At 38.1% G+C, this 25,838-nt stretch overlaps 1 protein-coding gene across 9 annotated transcripts in view; it reads left to right on the forward strand.

Moving 5' to 3' along the window:
• The window catches only part of SEMA6A (semaphorin 6A), a 180,698-nt gene that overhangs the window by 76,198 nt on the left and 78,662 nt on the right, over positions 1–25,838 (forward strand). For all 9 annotated transcript variants that reach the window (XM_067464481.1, XM_067464480.1, XM_067464484.1 and 6 more), the window contains 2 exons: positions 14,809–14,944; positions 17,597–17,714. In XM_067464481.1, coding sequence (XP_067320582.1) covers positions 14,845–14,944; positions 17,597–17,714 — 218 coding nt within the window. In that variant the 5' untranslated portion in view covers positions 14,809–14,844. The remainder of the gene's footprint in view (positions 1–14,808; positions 14,945–17,596; positions 17,715–25,838) is intronic.

Genomic DNA, 25,838 nt, shown 5'->3' on the forward strand with positions numbered 1-25,838 from the left:
AGAATAAAGTATCTACAGCAGATGATATGAGTTAGAAATCAAAAGCTTTCAAGTCACATCTTCCCCTTAAGGTAAGAACTTCAGTCATTCTTTGAAAAGTGAGGAATAGACATTAAAACAAATGCAGTTCACAGAGCTGTAGCCAACGGTAGTACCGACAAATAGCTGACATACGGCCACTTTATTTTATACACTATATTTTATTCAGTATTGCATCAGTAAACTCAACTCTATGAAAGTTTGTGCGATCAACTTCTTTTTCTCAGTTAGTGTCAAAGGTGCTACAAGATCTCTTTGCAAACTGATTTCCAGTTTAACATGGCTGTTTCTTTCAATTCAGTCTTTCTGGTTCCATATGTTGTAAAACAAGACAAAAAAAAAGCAGGATAAAGAAATTTGAGCATTTGCAATTTTCTGGTCATTTATAGCCAGATAATTTGTAGATATTTCTTCATGGTTCTGTAGTTAATATGTTAATATTATTTATTTATTTATTTATTTATTTGCTGCATTTGTTGACCGCCGTTCTCAGCCCTAGGACGACTCACGGCGGTGTACAACATATAAAACCACATTTACAATAAGCAATAATCACTAATACACAATAATAAATTACACTAAATAATCCGCTCCGTCTTATCGTAGAATCATAACCAAGCTCGTAAACCATATTCCGTTCCAGTTGTCATTACCAGTAAATGTAGCGCTCAGTTAAATGCCTTCTCAAATAGCCACGTCTTTAGGCCCTTACGGAAAGACATAAGGGAGGGCGCCTGTCTGATGTCAACAGGGAGGGTGTTCCACAGCCGGGGGGCCACCACCGAGAAGGCCCTCTCTCTCGTCCCCGCCAGACGTGCCTGTGAAGCAGGCGGGATCGAGAGAAGGGCCTCCCCGGACGATCTCAAGGCCCTCGTGGGCTCATAGGCCGAGATGCGGTCCGCAAGGTATTTTGGGCCGGAACCGTTTAGGGCTTTACAGCTGTGGAAGGATTTATTTCAGTTGCATAAATTCAGATCATATTGTTAAAGTTAATTTTGAGTCTGCTTGCACTTAAATCAATAATTGCAAGTTGTTATAGCAAAGACAAGGTCCCTCTTGAATGGTGATGTAACCATTTATTCAGATTATCAGTAAAGATAAAAAATTTCCACTGACTTTAAGTCTAGTCGTAGCTACTCCAGGTGGTGCTCATCTCCATTTCTAAGCCAAAAAGCCGGCATTGTCTGTATATACCTCCAAGGACATGTGTCCAACATGACTGCATGAAGCACCGTTACCTTCCCACACAAGCGGTACCTATTGATCTACTCACATTTGCATGTTTTCGAATTGCTAGGTTGGTAGAAGCTGGGCCTAACAGTGGGAGCACACCCAGCTCCCCAGATTCAAACTGCCAACCTTTCAGTCAGCAAGTTCAGCTGCTCAGTGGTTTAACCCACTGCACCACCAGATTATAGCAGACTCTCTTCAGCACAAAAGGAGGTGAAGTTCTTGTATTTATTGTGAGCAATCTGTCAAAAGTCCTAGGGGAAGGAATCAAGGCTCAGTAGCAATGCAAATTCTTTGCTTGTATGGGGCTATAGGTTTGATCTGAAATACAACAGTTAAGAAATTTCAGACCAACTGAATTATCAGTAAGTGCCGTATGGACCTTAAACAGGATGGCATGGTTGCTCCCTTGTCATTCAGTAAATGTGAAACTTTTGTTCATATTATTCTGGTTGCCACTTATAGATCACCTTGAGAGATAAAGAAATATGGTATAGATTTGTGGATAGATGTGTGAATACAGATCCAAGATCTAGGTCAATTTTACCATGTTTTGGCTTCCCTGGGCTGTTTTAGTCTCAGAAGAAGCCCCCTTCCAGAACAGAAAGAGATCAGAAGGAGACTTTCAGTTTTTGCAAAATTGACTTCCCCAGATAAAACATACTCAAAGAAGATCATGGCAGACTTACTCCTGACACTCCGTATATTGTTTTAAAAGGGTAGAATTAAAATTGGGGATGCAATAAAGTTGCAAAAAAGCTTGGGAGCTACTTGTAGGCTGCATTTTCCCACCCTTGGTCTATGTAGATTCAAAAATAAAACTGACGTAATTTAAATAGAAATTCAATACTTTTCATTATAGTGAGTTGTGTGATTCCCATCCAGTTACCAAGTTACTGCTTGGATTCATCTCAGGCACCTTGGAGGCTAAGAGAGTATGACTTACCTGAGGTCACCCAATAGGTTCCAGGGCCAAGTGAGATTTTAACCCTGTTCTCAGGACTCATAGTCCAAACTATGACTCATTATACAAATGTTTCATACATTCATATACATTACATGACAGCAATACCCTTATCTTTACTTTTTATTATATACATGCTACTACTGTATTATGTAAACATGTAGTTCAAAAAACCCACAATGGTATAAAAGTTTATTGACTATTAATACAAGCCAAACATTATGCCACACATAATATGCAAATAATTTTGTGTCTTGAACATGAGAGGTTCCCAGGCTTGTAGTTTATTATAGTTGGCAGCATTCAACAGAGGAACCGCCATGTTTCATTTTGTGCACAACAGCTCTTCTTGCCCTTACTGGTTTTAGTCAGCTTCAGCTCTAGTTAAGTTGAGTAAATGCAAGTATAGTGGCATGGAACTTACATTCAATTTGGTCTAGGTGGTAGTAGGTGTCACACCAGATCAACAAGGAATATTGAGTCTCCCGACATTCAAAAAATATTTTAAGTGCTGGTATCAGAAGCAAAGCATAATTAAGTGGTTAAACAGCTTGCTATGATCCTCTTGCCTTAAGCTATTCAACCACTGCTATAAATTTATCACACTCAATTTTGCTCTTCATATCCATTCCTAAATAACTTGCTTTAGCTGCTGTAACATTTCACCTGAACCAACCTACTCTACCATGCCTTTGTCCTAAGTTTTTGGAATTTATAGTTTGGTGAGGGACTAGAGCTCTCTGGCTGAGAATTTTAACTACCCCTCCTTCAACTATGAATTCCATAATCCCATAGAATATTAATATGACTATTAAAGTAGAATCATAGTACTATAATTGTGTAATATGAAAGCACTCTTAATCAGTAAAATCTTTTTAAAAAAAGAATAGTTTTGGATCAAAACATTGGACACCTACCAGGAATAAATCCATGTCTGATGAAATTATATTACATTTCATTCTTAATGTATTTGCCTCCATGACTAGGTCAACTGACAAAATATAATCCTCTAGCACAGGTCATCTGACAAAATATAAACATCTAGTGCTTCTCCAGATGTTTTAGACTTCCTAACAGCTGGCAAGCTGGCTGGGATTTCTGGGAGCTGAAGTCCAAAACCACCTGGAAGAGCAGAATTTGAGATACATTGATCTAGTAAGAAGAAAAATGTTTTATATGCTCTATTATGGGTAGAAGACCAGTGTTCAAATTCCCAGTTCACTGATTCATACCTGACCATTGGCCTTGCTGGCAAAAAGAGAAAGATTATGGAGTCTGATGACACTGGAAATTGCCACACTTTCTCCACTCCTGGTTTCTGAGAAGTTCTTGTTGTGTAGGATGAGTGGAGCATCAGATGTATGTGAACCTCTGTGGAATTATGAGAGAACTCTGTGTAGACTAAATCCCTGCCATTCTCATTGTCTATGTGCTACCTTTGTCCCTACTTCTACTGTGCCTTTTCATGAATACTTACATGGTCTATTTACAGGATTCACCTGTGATCAATCTGTCTGCTGTACACAAAATGAAAGATTTGGGGTCAATGCAAATCAAGAATCTTCTCTTATCATTTTAATTAGAACAGACATTGTTTACACATTTCAATGTTACCATGGATTGCTTATTAAAGATGCCTGTTGATCCTGAGGGACATCGTTTGCTAGAATAGATTTTGCTTTATTTAGAAATTGTATTGAATACGTATGACAATAAAAGGGGACAATATCAAAGAAGTTATTACAAATATCTCACAAAACATCAAATTGCAAGATCACTAGGGATTTTCTAGTAATGTAACATGTTTATATCAGCAGAGATGTGAATACAGCATCAATGAGGAGTTTTCAGTTTTTCATCATTAATTTTTTAACATAGGAATCAAATCTACACAAAAGTGCTTGATAAGGTAGATGTATGAATGACTTGTTTGTGTCAAGCAAAAAAGAAATCAGCAAGATAAGATGACAGCATAGACTTTAAAAAAAGAATTTGTTGCTTACTTTGAAATACACTTCTGGTCATTATTTTAAAAGTAACTACTGTGGTTGTATGGTTTATTACAAGTATATGTGTTTTAGTAACTTTTAAATTCCTTTCAAATATAAAATCCAATTGTTAGTCCCAGGAAGATATAATGAATCAATGCTGAAGGGTAAATAAACACTTGTAACAACTATCAATAAGTGTTCATAGTAAGGTTACAGATGAATATTAAGAAAAGAAAATATTGACCACAGATTATTTTCAAAAGATTGAAATGGGTAATAAAGACATCAAAATAATTTTAAAGAGTTCTATATATTGGCTGAATCACTAATCAAAATGGAGAGTAAACCCAAGAATTCAGAAGAAGACTAGAACTTGGAGGGGCAGTTATAAAGCTATAAGTAGTTGGATGCTATCATACATCCTCCATGCTGGAGGATAGTTATATGGATACCATGGACTGCTAAAAAAAATATTGGTTCAGGACCTCAGAAGCCAAGGTAAGTAGTCTGATGCTATCATACTTCGGATGCATCATGAGATGCCATGATCATTTGGAAAAGACAACAATAAATACTCTGCAAGATGGAAGGTGTTGGGAAAAGATAAAGTCACACCACAGACTGTTTGAGTCAGTTAATGAAACCACAGCCCTGATTTGGAAGGGTAGTTAGAGGTTTCTTTTTCATAGGATCACCATAAATCAAAGACTCTTGCTGTAGATGTATCAAATACTGACAGTCTTCCAAAAGGTATTGAAAGTAATGTTTTAGGAATGAAGATAACAACATATTACAAGCAACCTCATTAGTTGTAGAACATTACTTCCAGTGTCAAGGCTGAATTCATGCGCTGCCTCCTTCTGAGAGAAAAAAAGCCGTGTGTGTGTTGAGTTTTGTTCTTGTGTTCAACCTTTCAGAGCAAGGGTCTCTGAGGACTTTAAACAGTGTGGCATATAGTTAAAAGAAAATAGCATCAATGATTCAATAGAGCAGTTATTATAATTTGCCCTTCTGTTATTTTTTATGAAACTGAGAAGGTTAACCAGATCTTTTTCAACAGTATCTACCTTTTTCCAGCCCAGGGACTTCAGGGAGAGTACATGCATATGTATGTGCCTTCAAGTTGCCTATTGATTTATGGTGATTTTCTTTGGCAAGGAATACTCAGAGGTGGTTTATCAGTTCATTCCTCTGAAATAGCTTACAGCACCTGGTTTTAATTAGTAGTCTTCCACCCAATAACTAAAATCTCTCCCATTGTTCCCACCTTTGGGGGCAAGATGGAGAGCAGGGCTTTCCCTTAAGATCCTAAAACATAAGCAGGTACATATGGGAAAATATGGTCCTTCGGGTAGCCTGAACCCAAGGCCTTCATAGGTTGTCACCAGCACTTGAACTGTGACTGTAAAAAGTCCAGCAGGCAGTGGAGCTGCTGCAACAAGGGGATTGTACGGCATAGTTAACCACCAGTCTGCAGTTGTTTAGATTAGTTGAAATTTCTGAATATTCTTCAAAGACACCTCCATGTAGTGGGGAAATTTTTTTAGCCAAATGGGATGTAATCAATCCAGATCTGATGTATCTGGGAACAGGCACATGCTTAACTACAGTTAAGTACAAATATAGTCCTGGCCACTGCAAAAAGTTGAGTTTCCAAACAGCTCTGGGTTGAATCCAGGAATACTCACAAACTATGGACTTCCTTCTTCAAGAGATTGTATTCCCATTCAGCACAGGCTGAATCCCTATTCCTTGTGCTGCCTTTTGACTGATCGGGAGATTTCTGTCTTGCCTACGCTCAGTTTGTTTGCCCTCATCCAGTCTATTACTGAGTATAGGTATAAATATATTTTCTTTCTATAAGAAACCATGCTAAATAGGTTGAATTTGAATATAGAAAAGAGTACCACGTATCTCCTCAGCTAAAATATTCAACAGGGTATAGACACCTTTTTTTAGTTTGTATTTGGTTACGACTGCATCTCAGATAATTGAACAATGTTGAATACAGCTTGGGGATATAAATATTAGGGAAATGTGTTCTGTATTCCATTTATACTGGGCAAATATGAATGTGGAAACCATAATTGGATTACCAATTTTGTAAAAATTAAAATATCAATTATAGGAGAACCATGAATCTATTTGGAGCTGCATCACTGGGAGAAGGAAGCTCCCCATGCCATTTTATGCAAATGACATCTTTATTTTTCTCTATGAAGCAAAGTGTGTTTGCTACTGAAAAATGCCATGAGGGGAAAGTGCTAAATCCTCCCTATCTGTATCATAGACTTGATCTATTTACATCCACTTTCATAAAGCTACTTTTAGCTTTTTAAAAATAAAATAAATTTGAACTTCTAGTTACAGATCTCCAGCTGTCATTTAATTTAGGCAAGTGTGCTAATATAAATATGTAACACACACTAAAATGAAAAAAAAAAACATTTCAAGACAGAGGAGCAATTACTCTTGACTGTAGTGATTTGTTGGGGTTTTTTTCATATTATGCAAGCTATAATTGGAATGGTATTACAAGTACCTTCAAGTCCCATCCGTACTTACTGTTTCTATGCATACTCCCTATAATGTCCTTACTTCCCAAACCCCAGATAACAGCAAAAAACCAAAGGGGGTTAGGGGCACAGGATGCCCACGAAAGTGGGAAAAGTCTGAGTTAAAAACCCACAATTTTTAACCACAGAAAACACCCCAGGTCCTCCAGCATGACTTTGTAGTTACATTTTGCCAGAGGTTAGCCACAGAGTTACACTGGAGGACCTAGAGATTCCTAAAGATACTTTATTAATCAAATAAGTGAATAATCAAATCCACAAGTTAAACCTGCAAATGTGAAGGACTGACTTTATTTGAATTTTTAAAAATCTGTTCTAATCATAATTCCTGCCACACTGATACAGAATCAGTCAAAGCATTATCTGTGATTTAATTGACTTAGTCCCAAATCAGTTGCATTATGATAGCATATGCATTACTAACTTACTCATTCTCCAAATAACTTGGTAATTTTTTACAAGTAATTAGTGATAATTGCTATGGCTGATGTTTTGAGAGTCACCAAAATAAAGGACTTGAGTAATTATTTAAGATTGTAATCCCAAAGTTTTAAACCTAAGTCAGTGGCTGCATTAGGATATCATGATAAGCCATTATTTATTGAGACATGAGTGATTTACAGGAGCCCTAGGCTTTCATTCTTTTTATTTCTGGTCTTTAGTTTTTCTGGCACAACTTTTCCCTATTATTGTAAGGATGAGACAAAAACTTCTGGTTCTGTTTTTCATTAACTTACAATTTGGTGTAATGCCCCAATCCCAAAATGCAGTTAATCTTAATAGTGCTTTATTGAAATAAACTATCTTCAAAGCCATGATTGAAAATTGGCTTGTTCCAAACCAACCATTGTTAAGATTAAGCTCCATTTGTTGTGTCAGACAGACTGACAACCAGTGATTAATCAAAAACAGAAAGGAGATTTATTTTCCGTGTGCCACATGGAAGGAAAAGGTGGGAGGAAGGGAGGAAAGTGCAGGACCAAACTTTGCAGTTGCTTATGTCTGTCATTATAAAGATTCAAATTCAGCCTTTTAAAAAGGAACATTTCTCTTAAATGATGACTTTATTTTAATGTTCCACATAAATATAGCTGAATTCTGTTTACTAGCTGGATCTAGGATTTAAATAACGCTACCATGTTGCATTGAAATATGGGAAGGACAAGGGGAATCCTATCATCTTCAGTCCATGGAGAGTGCTTTGACAAATTTCAGAAGTATGCTTACCTAAGAAACCCTTACATTTTGTGGCTCTTGGCATGCTTTTGGACCTCAGCCTAAAATTCCACAGCATCATTCATGAGACTGTTTGGCAGGTCTAAGGATCCAGCTGTCCCCGCACCTGTCTAAATGCACCCTTTTGCAACGACGACTACTGAATCACCATTTCATCCAGATGGATCAGTTGGCTCCTGATCTGTCTTCGACAGCTGGGTATTTATTTTTCCATTCCCCACTACAACTGTCTCTCCTTGGTGTAAGGAAAAGCCCTCTATTGATTTTTGAAGAGAACTGGTTAGAGCCAGTGATAGCTATGCATATATCTCATAGCACTAGAACTTGAGGTCACCCAGTGAACTGATCTGCTCAAAACAAAGAATATGATGGGTTGGGTTTTTTTTTGTTTGGTTTTTTTTTGCAACAAACAGCTTGCTCCTTTAAAAATTGGCTACGTTTATTAGGTGAGCTATGATTCCCAGGACAATTATTTAACAACATTATTTGAAAAATAGCCTTTAATCCTACCAGAATGTCTCTCTGTTCACCGAGCATAACTATCTGGTGAGTCATGCTTCAATCCTTGATGCACAAGAGAAGGTATTTCATTGAGAACTAGCTAAACTGTTTATGAAAATCATTTTTTTACTTACAGTACTGAAATGCCATTCATAAACTTCAAAGCAAAGTCATCTTGAAGTATCCCAAGTTGTTCTCAGATACAGTTCACAGGGTTTTGCTGCAACAGAGAGTAGGGCAAAGAGTTGGTTATGTCTCTGTTGCCCATTTGGAACTGCACCAGGCAAGGGAAGGGGGAATAAGGCCCCCCTGCTGCTCCTTCTTCTCTGGTCTGCCTAGGAACGTACAGGTAGCCAGTGGAGCTAATAAACTTGGAAAACATAATGCTGGCTTTCAAAGCTTGCAGCTTCAGTTTAAAAAAGCGCTCGGGAAACAAAAATGATTTTGTTATCTCAAAAGACTGTATAACTACTTTCATCTTCTAGTTACACTTATTATTTCAGCATTTTTTGCATATTGGTGTGGAAGGGTACAAAGAGTTGGGCTGGAAGAAAACAGCAATACATTTTGCATATAACTGGGTTTTAAAAACAGGTTCCTGTATTAGAGAGGCCAAGATTTGTCAGCTCTGTCTTAATGCTTCTCTTCATACAATACACACAGTTAGGTAGCTGATGATGTGATGACAGAACACAACATAAAGCATCTATTCTTCTGTTGTAGAGTCTCTCTGTGAACCATGCCAAGTTTGAATGATCTGCCTTATTCTGTGGGTGAAAAAGGTTTACTATAAAAACCTCTGTGGCTCTATTGAATCTTTACCTTTGCCATTCTGGTTTTTCCAGAATAGATTTCCATTTCTCCAAAGTGCTTGAAAAAAGGGGGAGGAAAAAAATGAATTTGTTGATATACAAAAGATACTTAATTTATGCAAAACCATATCTTATTTTATTTTATGAACCAAAGCCTAATGTTCAGCCCTTTCGTTTCGCAATTTTTGAATGAAAATTTTTGTAAATAAGATGCATCTGAGCATTTTTTAAAAATGTATTTTGCATGTTAAGTGAGGTATTAGAACCTCCCGCTTTGTACTGGCAAACTTTCAAACTACAGCTTTACAGGTCTCAGCTACATTGTCATTGTCATGCAGATTGAATTTGATTAAATGGCAGTGTAGACTAATATAATCCAGTTCAATGCAGTTCAGTTTGCATATATGGGTCTACAGCTGGTTATCGAGCCACACAGACCAAAAACCTGTGATAAGTTTGGGATTAACCTGAGGCACCCAAATGATGTGATTTTTGGGATTTCCCAATTTACTCGGGATAAAGAAAAACAACTGAAAAAATCTGGTCTTTCCATCATCCTGGGGGCCAACCCATTGCCATTGAGGAAAAGTATTTGCAACATAAGAATAGCATGACAATGGGTCTACAAGAAGGAAACAAGTAAAAGCAACCCAGCTGTTTTAGTTTGTAAAGTTCAGGTAACAAGTATAGATATATTTCAAAAGATTCCTCAAGTTGTCTTCCTGGAGTATTGCAAAATAAATCTCTCTTCAGAGAATGCAATGACCATAAAGAAATTTGCATTGGAATGGCATGTTCTGCTTTCCAGCCTATGAACATCTTATGCTACCTGACCAGACCATTCTTCTTGTTTCTATGACTAGGGCAGGCATCCTCAAACTGTGGTCCTCTATCTGTTTGGGCCTCCAACTCCCAGAAGCCCCAATGAGCTTGTTCAATTGTCAGGAATTCTGGGAGTTGAAGGCCCAAACAGCTGGAGGGTTGCAGTTTGAGGATGCCTGGAATAGGGGGTTTATATGACCATATGAAAGCACGGGAGTGTTATATGGTCTTTGGTCTTCTCTAGCAAAAAGTGTTGGTACCTCACCAAACAATAACTCCTATGATTCCATAGTGTTCAGCTATGGCCAAGGGTCCTTCCACACAGTACAAAAGAAATGTGAGAGAATAGGTTAAAAGGGAGGGGAGTGGCCAGATGATGTTTGTGCTAAGTGCATGCTCAATCACAGGAGTGAAGGGAAAACTCAACTCTAAAGGGTCCTCCTTTATCCTGGGCAAAAAAAGCAGATTTTCCCATTACTCTGTGGCCCTGCAGTCATATAAAGCTTGGGATTTCCCTCATCAAGACACCCAATGGGAAAAGTCTATTTTTGTTTTGGACTTCAATTCCCAGAAATCACAGCCAGCTTACCAGCTGTTGGAGTTGAAGTCCAAAACACCTGGAGGGCCAAAGTTTGCCCATGTCTGCTCTAGAGTCAGTCAAAATTATCTGCATATTAGGTATCTTTCACTCCATATTCAAACCAGAAATAAATATTTGTGAGGGGGAGGAGTTCCAAGTATGATATGCCTTAATCTCTCATGATTTTTGATAAAAGTTATTTGTCCAAAGGGTTCTCTAAAGTTCCTCCAAGTATGTAGCTTCTGTAGATTCACTTGCAAAGTGCTGCATCTGTCCTGTGTTTTCCTCCCTGGTGCTAACATATTTTTGTTCTTGTGTGAGTCATTAATCACAAGGCAGCTTACCTCAAACTGTATTTTATCAGAGTTTATTCTTAAGGGGAGAAAAATAAAACCAGAATATTGTTTAAAGTGTATGTATGAAGTAAAACAATTAAAGAGTAAAAAAAATTCTTATCATGAGGTTGCTGCAAAATATCTATTTCACCCCTTTCCCTATCCCCTGCCTGCAACTGTAGAAGGATGTAATGTTTTATTTTAAAAGCCTATATCTTAATTGCCAAATTAATTACTGCAGTGTGTTCAGCAAGATAAATGATTAAGAACCAACAGTGTCTGAGAAATTGCATGCTAAAATAAAACAGGGCTTGTTAATGCTTTTTTTGGCACAAAGAAAGAACACATAGGTATCTCGTATTAAATGGTGTTTGAAAAGGACAAGTTAGCACTTCGATTGCCAAAAGGACTTTCAAACGGCAGCATAGTAACAAAGACTGACTTTCTCTGCATAAATCTGGAATGATGGACACATTTCAGCAAAATAGTTTCCTTCAAAAAGATAATCTTTGGCAAGCAGCATCAAAAGCTGAAAAGGACAAAAAGAAACCCCCATCTTCACACAGATTTGTTCTGTAAGCCAGCCCCTCCATAAAATGTGCCTTGGACATCAGGAGATGGTGTTTTGTGCAAAAGCATTTTTACACCAAACTGAAAGTTGCCTGCTTATGAATTCTTTTATTTTTCTTCAAGGAAGATTTAGCTTCTTTTAAAAAGTGAATAAAAGGAATACATGCCTGGAATGTGATAGGTGGGAGGTAAAAGTAGTTTTTGCTTTTAGGTAGTTTCACTCACCCTTATTTTACTGCTGTTTAGAGCATTGGTTTTTACTGTGTCTAAATTTATGGGACCATATTGTTATGTTAAATTCTCATGACACATTCCGTGTCCAACATCCATCAAGCACACCCCTCACCCCATGAGGTACATGATTTATAACTATTAGGAGTCTGAATCCGTCTCCTGAATAGTCCCTCAATCCCTTGCTAAACCTAGTGCTTTTAACCATACAGCCTGGTTTACCAGCTTGTTGTATATACGTGCTTATAATTCAACCTCATGAACAGGTTTTGGGGCCAAAATTATAGATTTTGATATGCCCTGTGGATAAGTTGAGGGTTATTCCATGGAGAGGGGAAAGTGCCAGCATCTCTTTAGGGAGTCAGCTGCCCCTGCTGTTTTCCCCATCCAGACATTCAAAAATGCCAAAATCAGTACCATGGTAGAGTGAGCAAAGGGGTCTGCGCATCTTTTATGTTCTCCCAGGACAGAAGAAAACTGTGTGTTGCAACATAAGTGTGTTGGCAGCATTGTGCAGGCGTGAACGTAATGAAAAATGACAAAAATCTTGGAAATGTATGTGATTGTCTTTCAAATCATGTATTTTTCAAAATAGAAAGTTTTTCATGATACATGTTGTGTCTCCATACATTTTGTTATTACAATCTATGTATGTGTCCACATCCCTTATAAGAGGTTGGTTTAACCTCTGGCTTGCAAGTAAAACTGAATTACTATGTCACGAAATGATGCATGTCTAAAACGTGTGTCACCAGCATTAAATGTTTGGAAAGCTCTGCTACCTTTTGCTGTTACTTTTCAATAAGACTAAAAAAATTATACAGTCAACGCAGATTCTTTGGGTTTATTTCTTGAGAAAGGTTTCTAGATTTGTCCATGTGTATATAAGGTACCGTATATTTTTCTCCACCTACCCCAAAGCCTAGATTAAGTACCAAAACCTTGATCAGCTGTCAATTTCCTTAGGCAGGTCTCATTGGGCTTTTGCAATGATTACAGACTGTATAGCATTACGGGACCAATTTCTATAAAACATAAAATAATTATATGCAAAATTAACATTTTAGGAAGATGGCTTAGCTTTTGTTACAAATGCATTTATTACATCAACTCAGGGTATGCAAAAAGTTAGTTATTTGAAGAACAACTCCCAGAAACCTCCAGCCCATATCACCTGTCTTAGCTTCAACAAGAGTTCTGAATTATGTCCCTTCACAACATGCATGCTGTCAACCAGAAGTTTTCTCCCTGATGTTGTCTACTGTAAGTGAAAACAGTAGACAAGCTTACAAAGGCACCCGGAGAGTGTATATTGATACACACAACTGTTTCACAGAGGAGACTGGAGGTGAGCAGCTCTATACTATCCCTAAGGAGTTGCTTGAAGGGTGTGAACCACATCAAGTGACACCGTCAGACGGGTGAATACCAAAATGACTATCTTTCAAACTTATGTACCATGTTTCAGCAGAAGTGTATTCTTTTTATTTTAAAATCCCTATAATTTGTGTGAAAAAGATATTGAAGTCTTTATGGACAATAAGTTGATCATGAGCCAACAGTGCAATGCAACAGCTAAAAAGCCAATTAAATGTTGGGCTGCATCAAAAGAAATATAGTGTCTAGATCAACGGTTCTCAACCTGTGGGTTCCCAAATGTTTTGGTCTTCAACTCCCAGAAATCCTAACAGCTGATAAACTGGCTGGGATTTCTGGGAGTTGTAGGCCAAAACACCTGGGGACCTACAGGTTGAGAACCACTGGTCTAGATTGAAAGAAGTCATGTTACCTCTCTTTTCTGCTTTGGTTAGACCTCTCCTGGAATACTGTGTCCAATTCTGGGCACCACAGTTCAAAAAAGATATTGATAAGCTAGAAGGTGTCCAGAGGAGGGCGATTAAAATGATCAAAGGTCTGGAGACCATGCCCTGTGAGGAGTATCTTAAAGACCTGGGTATGTTAAGACATTATATGCATGTATAAATATGTGGAAGGATGTCATAAGGGAGAGAGCACTGGCTCGTTGTCTGCTTCCCTGAAAACTAGGACTTGGAGCAATGGGTTCAAATTGCAGGAAAGGAGATTCCACCTGAACATTAGGAAGAACTTCCTAGCTCTAAAAGGAGTTCAGCAATGGAATTCTCTGCCTTAGAGTGTGGTGGAAGCTCCTTCCTTGGAAGCTTTTAAACAGAGGCTGGATGGCCATCTGTCAGGGGTACTTGGATTGTGCTTTTCCTGCATGGCAGGGGGTTGTATTAGATGGCCCATGTGGTCTCTTCCAAGTCTATTATTCTATGATTCTATATACGACATCACTATACCTATAAAGCTAAAACTCTGTGCTAGTTTACTTTTTGAAACTACGATGCTCATGCTCTCCAGTCAGAGATGTCATTGTTACTCAGTTACAATACCACTTTAAATCTCATGGTTTCATCTCTATGTGCTCACTTGTTTTCATTGCTGCTGGTTTTTTTATAGTCACTGATTGTATTTTAATTACAGTGGTATTGCCTGGTACAGTAGGAGGTCCACAGGGGAGGGGGACGGGACGCTATGAACCAGCCCTAGTGATGCTACTTGAGCAACTGAGCCAACCTGGTTCATATGAGAAAGTTTATTTATCAGAGAATATAATAACAGCAGTAACAAGGGTAAAGTGTTTCCTGGTAGCTTCATTATATTATATTTTCTAAATTATCTCCCAGGATCTCGGCACTACTATATATTAGAGTCCATTAGGTTTTGCTGATAGATGGTTGTCTTCTCTTACAATGAATATATTTATTATTTCATAGTAAATACCTACAGGTCAAGAGAATCAAGCTTTTGACATCTTGGTTTCCTTAGGCTGGTTTTTGTTTGCAGTGGCTATGTATGAGTTGATAGAAAGCTCTTATGTCCCCATTTGTCTTTCACAGGGTGAAGTGAAGAAATAGTCTCCCAGCTGAACTACTATGAGGTCAGAAGCCTTGCTGCTATATTTCACACTGCTACACTTTGCTGGGGCTGATTTCCCAGAAGATCCTGAGCCAATCAGTATTTCGCATGGCAACTGTGAGTATGAAAGGAAGGAAAACTATTCTAAGATTTCTTTCACCCAAACATATTTTTTAGTTTCTGTAAGCCGCCTTGAGTCCCAGATGGATGGATGGAATGGTTTGTTATTGGTCATTGAAATTTAAAGTTCCAAATTTTAATGAACCCAAAATGGTTGTGTTTTGCAAGACTAGCAATTCACTGCAGTCAGTGAATCTATCTCCTTACTGCAGAACAGTAAGCCAAAACTGTTTGGGCAGGAGTCAGTTTTATTACTACAGAAATATTAGTTTCTTTAGTTTGCACCTCTAACCCACACACTTTTTTGGTACAAAAAAGCCAAAATTATAACTTCATCTCAAACCAGCTGAAACAGCAAGATATGAGATACTAAATTTCTTCACATCACTAAGATGCTTAGCAAGTGCTAGCTACTCCCTAATAAGAATAATTAGCTATACCATTATAGAAATCCATAATCAATTAGATGACATAGTTATTTTAGGAACCTACCGTTCAGCCCTGAAATGATTGCTTATTTAACTAATTTGCCATCTATTTATTTGTGTCTGGATAAAAATAAAATATACACAGCTCAGCCTTTGCAATTCTAATGTGAAACAAAACTTTAGATAACAAATAGTTTCCATTCTAGGCCGACGCTTAAGTGGCAATCTGCCTGGAGGAACATTAGCAACATCCTGCCAACTATGAGGACCTGAATATGTGGAAGAGGATAGCTTTTACAATCTCTGGCTGTACAACTACAGTCATAAAATGCTTTAAATAAAGCCTGATTGTCATGATTGCCTTAATGGCCTCAAGTATTTTGAGACAGCCCTAAGCACTGGGAGGTGTATAGGCTTTCCTCCATACAAATTTGGTAGCATACGCTGGGTCAGAATCTTCATTTTTTGATAACTCTAAAGTAAGAGTTAAAGGTTCAGGGAGAATACTGAAAATGTTCAAAGCCACTGTCTGGTTTTTTTTTCTTTTTACAGCCAAATGCATAGAAATGATATATTTCAGTCCACTCCCAAGAAACAGTTCTAGTCTCAAACTATGGAGAGAGAGAATGACAAAAACACACACAAGTTGTAAAATAAAATTTGATCAACTGCACACTAAGTCACCTTTGAGTAACTTGCACATGAAGTCATTCTGCCCTCTAGAGTTTTGCCTTTTTATCACCTTTTTTTCTTCTCATTGTCATTTTTACGTGCAGCTGTTTTGAGACCTTTTACTGAGTGTGCCAGAGATACCAACTCCCCAAACTTGACTTGCCTTTCGTCACCATCCCAGGGTATCTCAGGTTGGGAAAATGAAGGGTTCCAAATATAAATGATATTTGTTGACTCCCTTGAAAATGCTCATGGCATTGAACTCAGATGTGTGTTTTCTTTCACTGTCAGAATTAGAGATAAATGGATTAACTATAAACATTGCTGAAAAATGCTATAGAAATAGACCACTATATTGATACATTCATCCTTGGAACTAAAAGGAAAATAATTCTATTAAATTCATTTGAGTATTTCCTGGCAAATATGAGTAGGATCGTACTATAAAAAATATTTCCCTTTTGATGGCACTATCTAAACACCAACTCAGAACTCAAGGTGGAAAGGATTAGATCAGCCTTTACAGTTTTATTCCAGAGTAATACTTGAAATAATTTTCAAATGTCCCAGAACCTCTATCTAAAGATAATTCTATCTACACACCAAAAAGGTTTGTTAACATGCTTCTGCTGAGTAATACAGCTCATTTATATTGCACAGCACTTTTGCTTGAATATCCTAAGTGTTGACCAGCCATTTCCTCTGGTGTTATTTGTATCTTAGATCTCATTCATTCAATTATGTTCTTTATGAAGGAAAAAAGAGCCGTTCCAATTTTTAATGCAAAGTTCAAGTTATAGCTCCCTTCTGATCCAAAAGTTAGCAGTAGAATGGTACCTGATATTTACAAGCTGTTGACTTGTCAGTTTGGTCATTTTTAATTCTTTGTTTCGAAGAATAAAGGAAATCACTGTTGCAGTAACCCATGGCTTCCTGTGTAATATCCCTCTACAGTTTGAACCCCATATCCTGAACTTTGTGTAGAAACATGAAGCGACAGTAGCAAACCACATTAAAATGAAAAATTTCTGGCCCAAGAATCATGCTGGAAGGCCTAGAAAATGCCTACAGGAGAAATATTTTGTTGTATGTGAATAAAGGATACCTAGGATACTGGTCTGGTGGATATGAGGATTAGACTAGACTGATAAATCACCTATAGTGGGTGTAGTTCAGCTATTTGGAACTTGGCAAAAATTGAAATAATATTCTGGGGTAAAATTTTAATATCTAGAATATCTAAGAACCTTTGTTCTTAGACATTCCAGATATTTTGGCTTTTAAATTCCACCATCCTTAGCCAGGGTTGAAGAATGACAGTTAATCTCATCAGTGTCTAGAGATGATGGCAGTTGGTCTAAAACCACTAGAGATTACCAGGTTAGGAAAGGTTTTCTCAAATCTTGCTGGCTAGAGGACTCTGAATACTGAGGTCCAAAATATTTATTATTATTATTATTATTATTATTATTATTATTATTATTTTCAATCTCTGGGCTCTAGACATATTTTCCCCTTTTTCTTCAAATCTTCTCTCTCCTTTTTACAGATACAAAACAGTATCCGGTATTTGTGGGTCACAAGCCAGGACATAACACCCCGCAAAGGCACAGATTGGACATCCAGTTACTCATGATCATGGAGAGAACCCTCTACATTGCTGCTAGGTCAGTCCTTCTTCCCTATGCCCAATTTATTTTTCTCCACAACACAACTCTGAATTGACATTATGAAATCTTTTTTGTCGTAATTTTTCCTTCATTGGACAGAACTATGGCATTCTGCAGATGAATCATTGTGGGCTTCAGTTTCATACCTAATGCTTGTTAAGCACATTTCTAAGTCAATTATGCATTATATCCACATTGTCACTGTTTTCCTTGTTGACTTTCATAACATTTACCATTAACCTCCATGTACATGATAATCTCTGTCTCAGAAACAATTTGTGTTTTATAATGGCTATGTGAGATATTTTCAAAGGTAATTTTTCAAGTTAATGTAGACTTCCCCTCTCATGCTCACTAAGTACAAAGTTGTAATGAAGTTGAGCCATTTGTTTAGATCACAGGGACACAACCTGCAGCATAGTGGACCTTTGCACCCACTTTGTTGAGTTTCTCAGTAAATTCAACCACTCTCCCTCCGCATACACACATGCACACACACACACATTTTCAGGCAGTTCTATGCAAATCATTGTTTCCTGGTTGCTGGCAGTAACAAAGAGAGAGTAAACTATATCATGAGTGATAGTGAGATGAGGGAGGAGGATTTAAGGTTCATTCTCTCCTGGTGAAGAAGGAGGATTGCAGGAATGTTTATATGTGTGGCTCATAAGTTGGCATCATATACTATGGATAGGGCTGAAAATAGAACCAATGTTTTTGTGAACATTCTTTAGCTATTAGGGGACGAAAGGGCCAATGGAGAAAGCTATTTCAGAATCACTACATCAAATGAATGGTGCTGCCTTTAGTGACATGATTATGGCTGGGAGTCAGCTGCATTAAGATCACTACTGACCAAAAGGCCATGAGTTCAAAGCCAGCCCGGGTTAGAGTGAGCTCCCGATCAAAATTGTGTAGCTTGTTGTCGACCTTTGGGAGCCCAAAAGACAGTTGCATCTGTCAAGTAGGAAATTTAGGTACCACTTATGTGGGGAGGCTAATTTAACTGATTTACAAGGCCATAAAAATCTCCAGGAAGTATGTAAAGAATGAGGAAAATACTTCATCAGTGTCACAAATGGACGGTGAAGCAACAGCTCCCCTGGTGGCCAGAAGCTGGAATGTTAAATAGCCTCTGAGTCTATATATGTTTACCATGTATGTGTACACTGTAATCCGCCTTGAATCCCCTGCGGGGTGAGAAGAGTGGAATATAAATATTGTAAATAAATAAATAATAAATAATAGTCTGACCTAAAGAAGGAAAGTTTACTCCCAGCACCCAAAAGAGAGAGAGAAAATGGGAGTATAGGACATGATGTGAAGACTACCTTCTTCCCCTTGTTTATATGTTTTTTCTATATTTACTGGCCAAAATTCTATAGAGAGAGGGGGAAGGAGGGAGGGAGAGAACAGTGTAAATGCACCCCCGTGTAAACGCACCACAGTGGTGTAACTTTTTGTGCAATGAATGTCATGATGTTGTGCTCACCCATCGGTAAACAGAAGATTACCTCCCCACTTACTGAGTCAAAAGTGAGAGATAGGAATGGGAGGATAGGAACAGAACAATTAATTCTGTGTGGTGATGCTTCATGGCACCAGTTTATGATCAATGAAGAGATAAGTAAATTCAAGAAGCTTTCCAACAGTTAATACTTTAGTCTTACAATTGCTTTTATAGATAATGCAATGATAGAGCTAAACATAGAGTCATTACAAAACTAGCATATTGTAATCTATACCCAAGTGCACAAAATGATAAAGAGTTTTCTCACTAAAAGTTAGGTGGGCCAAAATCAGCCATAGGGCAACTGCAGATGCCATTAGAAAATTGTTCACTCCAGAGTAATCCCATTCAATATTGTAGGCATAGTGTACTGTATTTTTTATTTATTTATACTCCATCTTTTTCCCAAAGCTGGGACATCCTACACATGTTTATTGAGAAGTAACCCCCATGACATAAGTGAGTATAGAATTCAGTTTATCTCAGAGATGGGGAAAGTGCAGCCCACTAACCACAAGTGATTGAGATGACTGTTTTTGACACACACACACACACACACGCACGCACACAAGGCCTCCAGCACTGAAAAAAAATCTGACCACAATATTTGTGGGGAGTTTTTTAGAAACCTCCCCACAATCACCCAGAGTGTGTGGAGACAATTTTTCCATGTTTTCTGTCCTCCCTGGATTTTTTTCCATTTTTTCAAGTATTAAGTAAACCTAGCCATGCTGGCAGTTGTAGCCCTCAAAATTTTGGCTGGTACCCTGTTAGTGAATTCTGATGGTATAAGTTGGACTTAGACATCACAACGTTTTTGTCATTGTAGAAATTAGAATTCTGTTCTCACTTTTCAATAAAAATTGTTCCCCTAATCTCACTCACAAGCAGTTTAGCTTATTTGACACAGCTATATCCATGTTGCCAGAGAGCAGGAAGATCAGTGGACAATATTTCCAGTAGAGATATTATCAACATGGACATCCTCCAAGTAACCAATATTGGTGCTTGCTAATTGGTAATTGCCAGTAGCTTGATTTCCTTCCTACCCCAACAAAACTAAAATGGCTGGAGGGGAACGTGATGTTTAGAAAGTGGGTATAGATAGTTAGCATCAGGAGCTACAAACATGCAGCGACATGATACACATGCATCTCCTAATGCAGGATCTCTTCCATCCTTTCTAAATTATGAGGCAATGGTTTGCAGCTTCTTGCCTTGCTGTTGTTGTTGGTTATTTTAAAAAACAACTTTATATTGGCCCAAAACTGTTCCATTCCAAATATCACTCCAAATCCCTTATTAGGCTAGGATCCTGCGTAGTTTAAGGAAGATTCAGAGCAGAGGTCATTTTTATCTTCAGGTGACAAACAAGACAGTGAGTCATCTTCTCACATTAGTGTGAATAGAAATTTATACCTACACCTCTCTTTCTCCTTTGGCAGTTGTAAAATAAACCCAGACACAGCGGCAAGCATGAATCTAATCAGAGGTGTTTATCAGACAACTTTGTAGAGGCATTAATTGAAACAGTTTCTGGCATAAATCCCTGAGCTATGATATCAGATGATGTTTCCATGTTTCTGTGTATGTTTTTTTAAAAGCGTCCAAATATAGTGCTGTTAATAAAAACAAATGACTATTTGTTGCAACAACTCAGAAAACCCAGCACTGAATTCCTCTTGGATTTCAGAGAATGGCCTCATTAGTTTGGACTTTACATATCCCAGTCATGTTGTGCTCTTGCTTTTCAAAAGGAGAATGGAATTAAAGTTTATGCTTAGTTATAAGTGGGACCCCATACAAATTAGGAGCCAGGGATATAACCTTCTTATTGTAATGAATGGTGATTTACATTAGTAAAAGAGTATGCTGTGTTTTGGATTTTTAATCGTGAGTAAAGGTTCATGTTCATTCCCATCCAGTTAGCACCTACACAGAACTGGCTTCAGTTCGTGCAGATCTTTAATATGTCCACACCCCTCACTGCAGTATGATGCCCAGCTTCTTCCAGTCTCTCACTATAAATATTTACCACAATCTTATTAAAGTATGGTTGCAGAAGGTCACTTCCATGTTAGTGAAATGGTGAATGCACTCCCGGACAGAAGTTGACCCCGCTCCAGAAAATAGTAGTAGTTATAGTCATAATAGTTATCAGTCTCATCAGCAGTATTTATACTCTGCCTTTTCTTATAACCTGGGAGCCAAGGGAGCTTGGGAACCTTAGGTTTAGCACCTTTGAATATTGAAGCAGAAGTCACTTGCCACCACTCTTTAGATGAACTGGGTAGTATTGACTCGTGGAGCAAGGATGTGATGACCAGGAAATCAGATGAGACCACTCAAAATCATAGACTCATAGAATCATAGAGTTGGAAGGGACCTCATGGGCCATCCAGTCCAACCCCCTGCCAAGAACAGGAATATTGCATTCAAAGCACCCCCCCCCCCCACGGATGGCCGTCCAGCCTCTGTTTAAAAGCCTCCAAAGAAGGAGCCTCCACTCCACAACCCTGCAAACTGAAGGGTTCTGATGTTCTCGGGAAGTTCCTAAGACCCCATACATTTGTATTTTGAGGTCTGTTTCAGGGACCTTTACCTGAGAAGTGACTAGACATGGTTTCTGAAAGTCACCAGAAGTGGACCCAGCAAGGCAAAATTGGCCTGCAGACTCTCAATGTCTACCTCAGCATGTACCTATGTTAAAAAATTTCCTGAAGAGAGAAATTTGAAATTAATTGATTATATCCCCGGTCAAATAATTTATCAATCTGACCCAGTAGTTGTCTCCTAGTAGTTCTCCAGGGGATTGGAATATGGTTACCTCTCATCCTTTAGCTCTGTGGTTCTCAACGTATAGTCCATCATATGCTTTGAATCTCAACTTCCAGTATTCCAGAGAACTGACAGCTAAGACTTCTGAGAGTTGAAGTGTAAAACATCTGGAGAACCAAAGATTGAGAAACATATCTCTAATTGGAGATGCCAGGGATAGGGTCTGGAAGTTGCTTCCCGCAAAGCAAACACTCTGCTGTACTGAGTTAAAGCAAAAGTGCCACAGATGAGGAAAGAGACTTTTCAGTTTTCACCTGTATATGACTATTTCATATACATCTTGCTTTTGTAAAGTAAATGTGTTTCTGTTTTCCCTGTTTGCTCTATGAAGGTTGTACATCCCTTCCCAACTTTTGAATGCACCCCCCCCCCCAAATTAAAATTGAAGAAGATGTAAAAAGAAGCGGGACTGTGGCTACACCTGCAGAGCAGTGCTGCCTTTTCCCTATTCATTATTTATAAATGTCATACTCTTTTATTGTTGCTGCACTGAGACTACCACTGATAGAGACTTAAGAATAATATCTGGAAAGGCTCTTTCACTCATAGCTAGCTTGAAGAAACACTCAGTGAACGTGTCTTTTCTGTAAGCTGGTAACATATACTAATAGTTCCCACGTGGATCTTCTAAAGTGGCAGTGATTCCTTGGAGCACTTCATGTCATTAAATTGTAAGCTGTGAAAGGCCCTGGATGGTTAGCCTTACACAGCTATTAAGAGCTGAAGTCTCGAGGGTTGAGCAGCAATTGCTATATAGCTTGTATACTCTGTATTCTTTAAAACACCATAGTGAGGAAGTTTGATGACATGAGACAAGTGTTGAAGACAAAAAGAACGGGAAGGGTGAGCAAAGTCTGAATAATTAAATAACATTTATTTGTATAGCTGTATGGGAACAGGCATTTTCTCTCTGGTCCTCTCCTTCTACCAGCTTCATACAAAGCACAACTTTTCCTATGTGTGTTGCACTTGCCCCTCTCCACTTCACTTTTGGATAACTCAACATTCCTTGGAGAAGATATTTGATGACAAGGAGGTGGGGATGTACACACCTGTGCCTTCTGTGGCTATGCAGATCAGATGGCTCCAGTAGATAGCCATGGGTCAAACAGAGGCAGCCTTGTTTAAATCTCCTTTCCTTACAGGATTGTGCCATGGCAACAATCTGTGATACTGCTGACTGGAGGTGGGAAGAATGGAAGTGTTAGAATTGTCTAGTTGTGTAAAAAAAAATAACCTAATTAGCAAGAGCTGCACAGATCTCACAGGCAGAAAATGGGAGCAGGAGAAGGATGGCAGTGTCAGCGAAGAGAAGGACTACAGTCCCTTATTGTTAGCCGTTTAGCAATGCCTGACTAGTACTCGACAGATATTCCAATATTTTCCATTGTGTGAGCAGCTGCAGTTTACATAACACATATGGAAATGATTTCTAGCTATCTGGAAATCAAATTTCATTCAGATAGTTCCAGAAATTGGTGTTTCCTTTTTCCAAGTCATTATAAGGAGACATGGTTAGAAGAGAGCTTAGCAACCCAAGCTTGTTTGGAAATCACAGTGCTTTCATTTTTCCTGTCAATTAATGTGTTCTAAAAGAGGGCAAGTGGAACATTTCTTTTTTAGACATTGCAAGTGCATAATAATTACTCGTTCATTTCCAATTTGGATTTATTTATTGGTCTATTTTTCCATAGTAGCATAATAGTGAAAATAGATCAGATGGGGAGGTAGAGAAAGCCACACTGCAATTACAGTACATATAAAGCTAAAATCAAACTAATGAGTGATTCTCATCTATTATTGACCCCTGATCACAGTTTAGCCCACAAAGTTGAACAAATTACAAGGCTACACAGTTTCTACAGAAGATCAAGAAGCATTTTAAAAGAAGCATGTATGCTGTACAATAAACAGACACACATACACTTCTTTCCAAGTATGGCATTTTATATGGCAACCTGCTTCTAGTGCAGTAACAGGTAATGGAACTGTGAAAGTCTGATTCTGAAAATAATAGTGTTCCATTTCTCCATATAGGAAGAAGAGTGGTTTTTTTATTCACTTATCGGCAAGGAACGTCTTGCGTTTCCATTCCATCTCTGATTTAACAAAAATAAATGACAAAAACCCTTAATATTGATAACATAGATTTGTGCATATGTTTAATAATTTCCACAAACTTCTGTAGACCCCTATAAAGCAGCAGATCAGTAAATTTCAGTAGTATCAATGTTTCTTCCACTGAAGCAGGAGGGAGGAATCATTGTTATTTTAAATGAAGCAGATAAGACTTTTTTAAGAGAGAGAGAGAGAGATTGAAGTCATGCAACCTTTTCTTTGCTCCCATTCAGAGAAGGTCCCGTTCAGGTCCTTCAAGATGTGATTAGACAGATACTTTGTTTTCATCTTGCTTCTCCAAAATGAAAATGCCCTTGTATTTTCTTCAGCACAGAAAGAGGATGTGTAAAAATATCACACCTGTACTGTCCTGCTCCCCATTTCCAAGGAGAAACTGGCAGACAATTTTTTAAACAAAAGAAACCCATCCTCAGCAAAATAACAAGGTAGACAAAAGAAACTTATGCAAAATGTGTTTTTCCCTAGAGTACATTTTTGAGCTTAATTTGGCTATTAATATTGGGAAAGCAAAAAGACTTTTAGAAATGATGCTATTCTTGTCAACCTTTCCCATTGTTCATATTGTCAGTCAAAATATATCTCCCATTAAGCTGGAAAAAATAGCCTTTGCTTGTCAAAATGAAGAAATAAAATCCAGCCTGACTACAACCTTTGATGGCTTGCTGTAGCCAACACAAGACACAAAAAATTGAATCCAAACAATAAACACATCTGAACAACAGTTTTTGGAAGAGAATAATAATACACAGTCCAATATATTGTAGAATATATTCAAAGTATAGTCAATATATGGAAAATATTTTGGCACAGAATAAGAACATCTGGACAACACATATTTTAGAACATGACTATAATATATAGTCCAAGATTGTCCTTTGGTGTATTGCTGAGCTGGATGAGTTACAATACTTTGAGGCTGAAAACTGAAGATACAATGGCTAAATAGTTCCCAGGACTTTGATCTAAGAGAATGGAAGGCATGAAGTAGTTGACTACAGCTATAGACAAGATTTGGCCCACACATGGGATTGAATCGAGGCTCTGATCACCCCAACTGTTGATTGATGAGCAGACAATTCCAGCCTGGTGCCTTCTCTAAGGAGAACTGACATGAGAGTACCAGGTAGTTTATGGCAAGTGTCCACCACCCCACTGGGCAAGATTTATTCTGGATAACACCCATTCCCCAAGTTCCCTCAATAGAACCATCCTCAACCTCAAGATTACATTACTTTGTTGAGTTCTGTGTGGAAATGTAAAGAAGATTCATTCTCAATGTAAGAGGGAGTCTCAGCACATTGATATTTTGAAAGACTGATATGCACAAAGAAAATGGCCCATTGCTATGAGATATTTCTGGACATTTTAAAAAATAAAATAAATTGTTTGCACAAATAAATAACCTATCTTGGTGTGCAAAAAATCCCCTTGTGTCTATTGTACAAAAAATGGTTTCATGAAAAACTGTGTTTTGTATCAAGCATAATGTTTTGGGCCCATTTGCATTTGGTGTTCAAACCTCTATTCAGTTATAGAAACCCAGTAGGTGCCCTTGAGCAAGTCACACATTCAGTCTCAGAGAAAAGTGATGACTATCCTGCTCTGAACAATCTTGTCAACGAAGCCCCACATTA

The sequence above is a fragment of the Anolis sagrei genome, chromosome 2, assembly GCF_037176765.1.
Source record: "Anolis sagrei isolate rAnoSag1 chromosome 2, rAnoSag1.mat, whole genome shotgun sequence".
NCBI lineage: Eukaryota > Metazoa > Chordata > Lepidosauria > Squamata > Dactyloidae > Anolis > Anolis sagrei.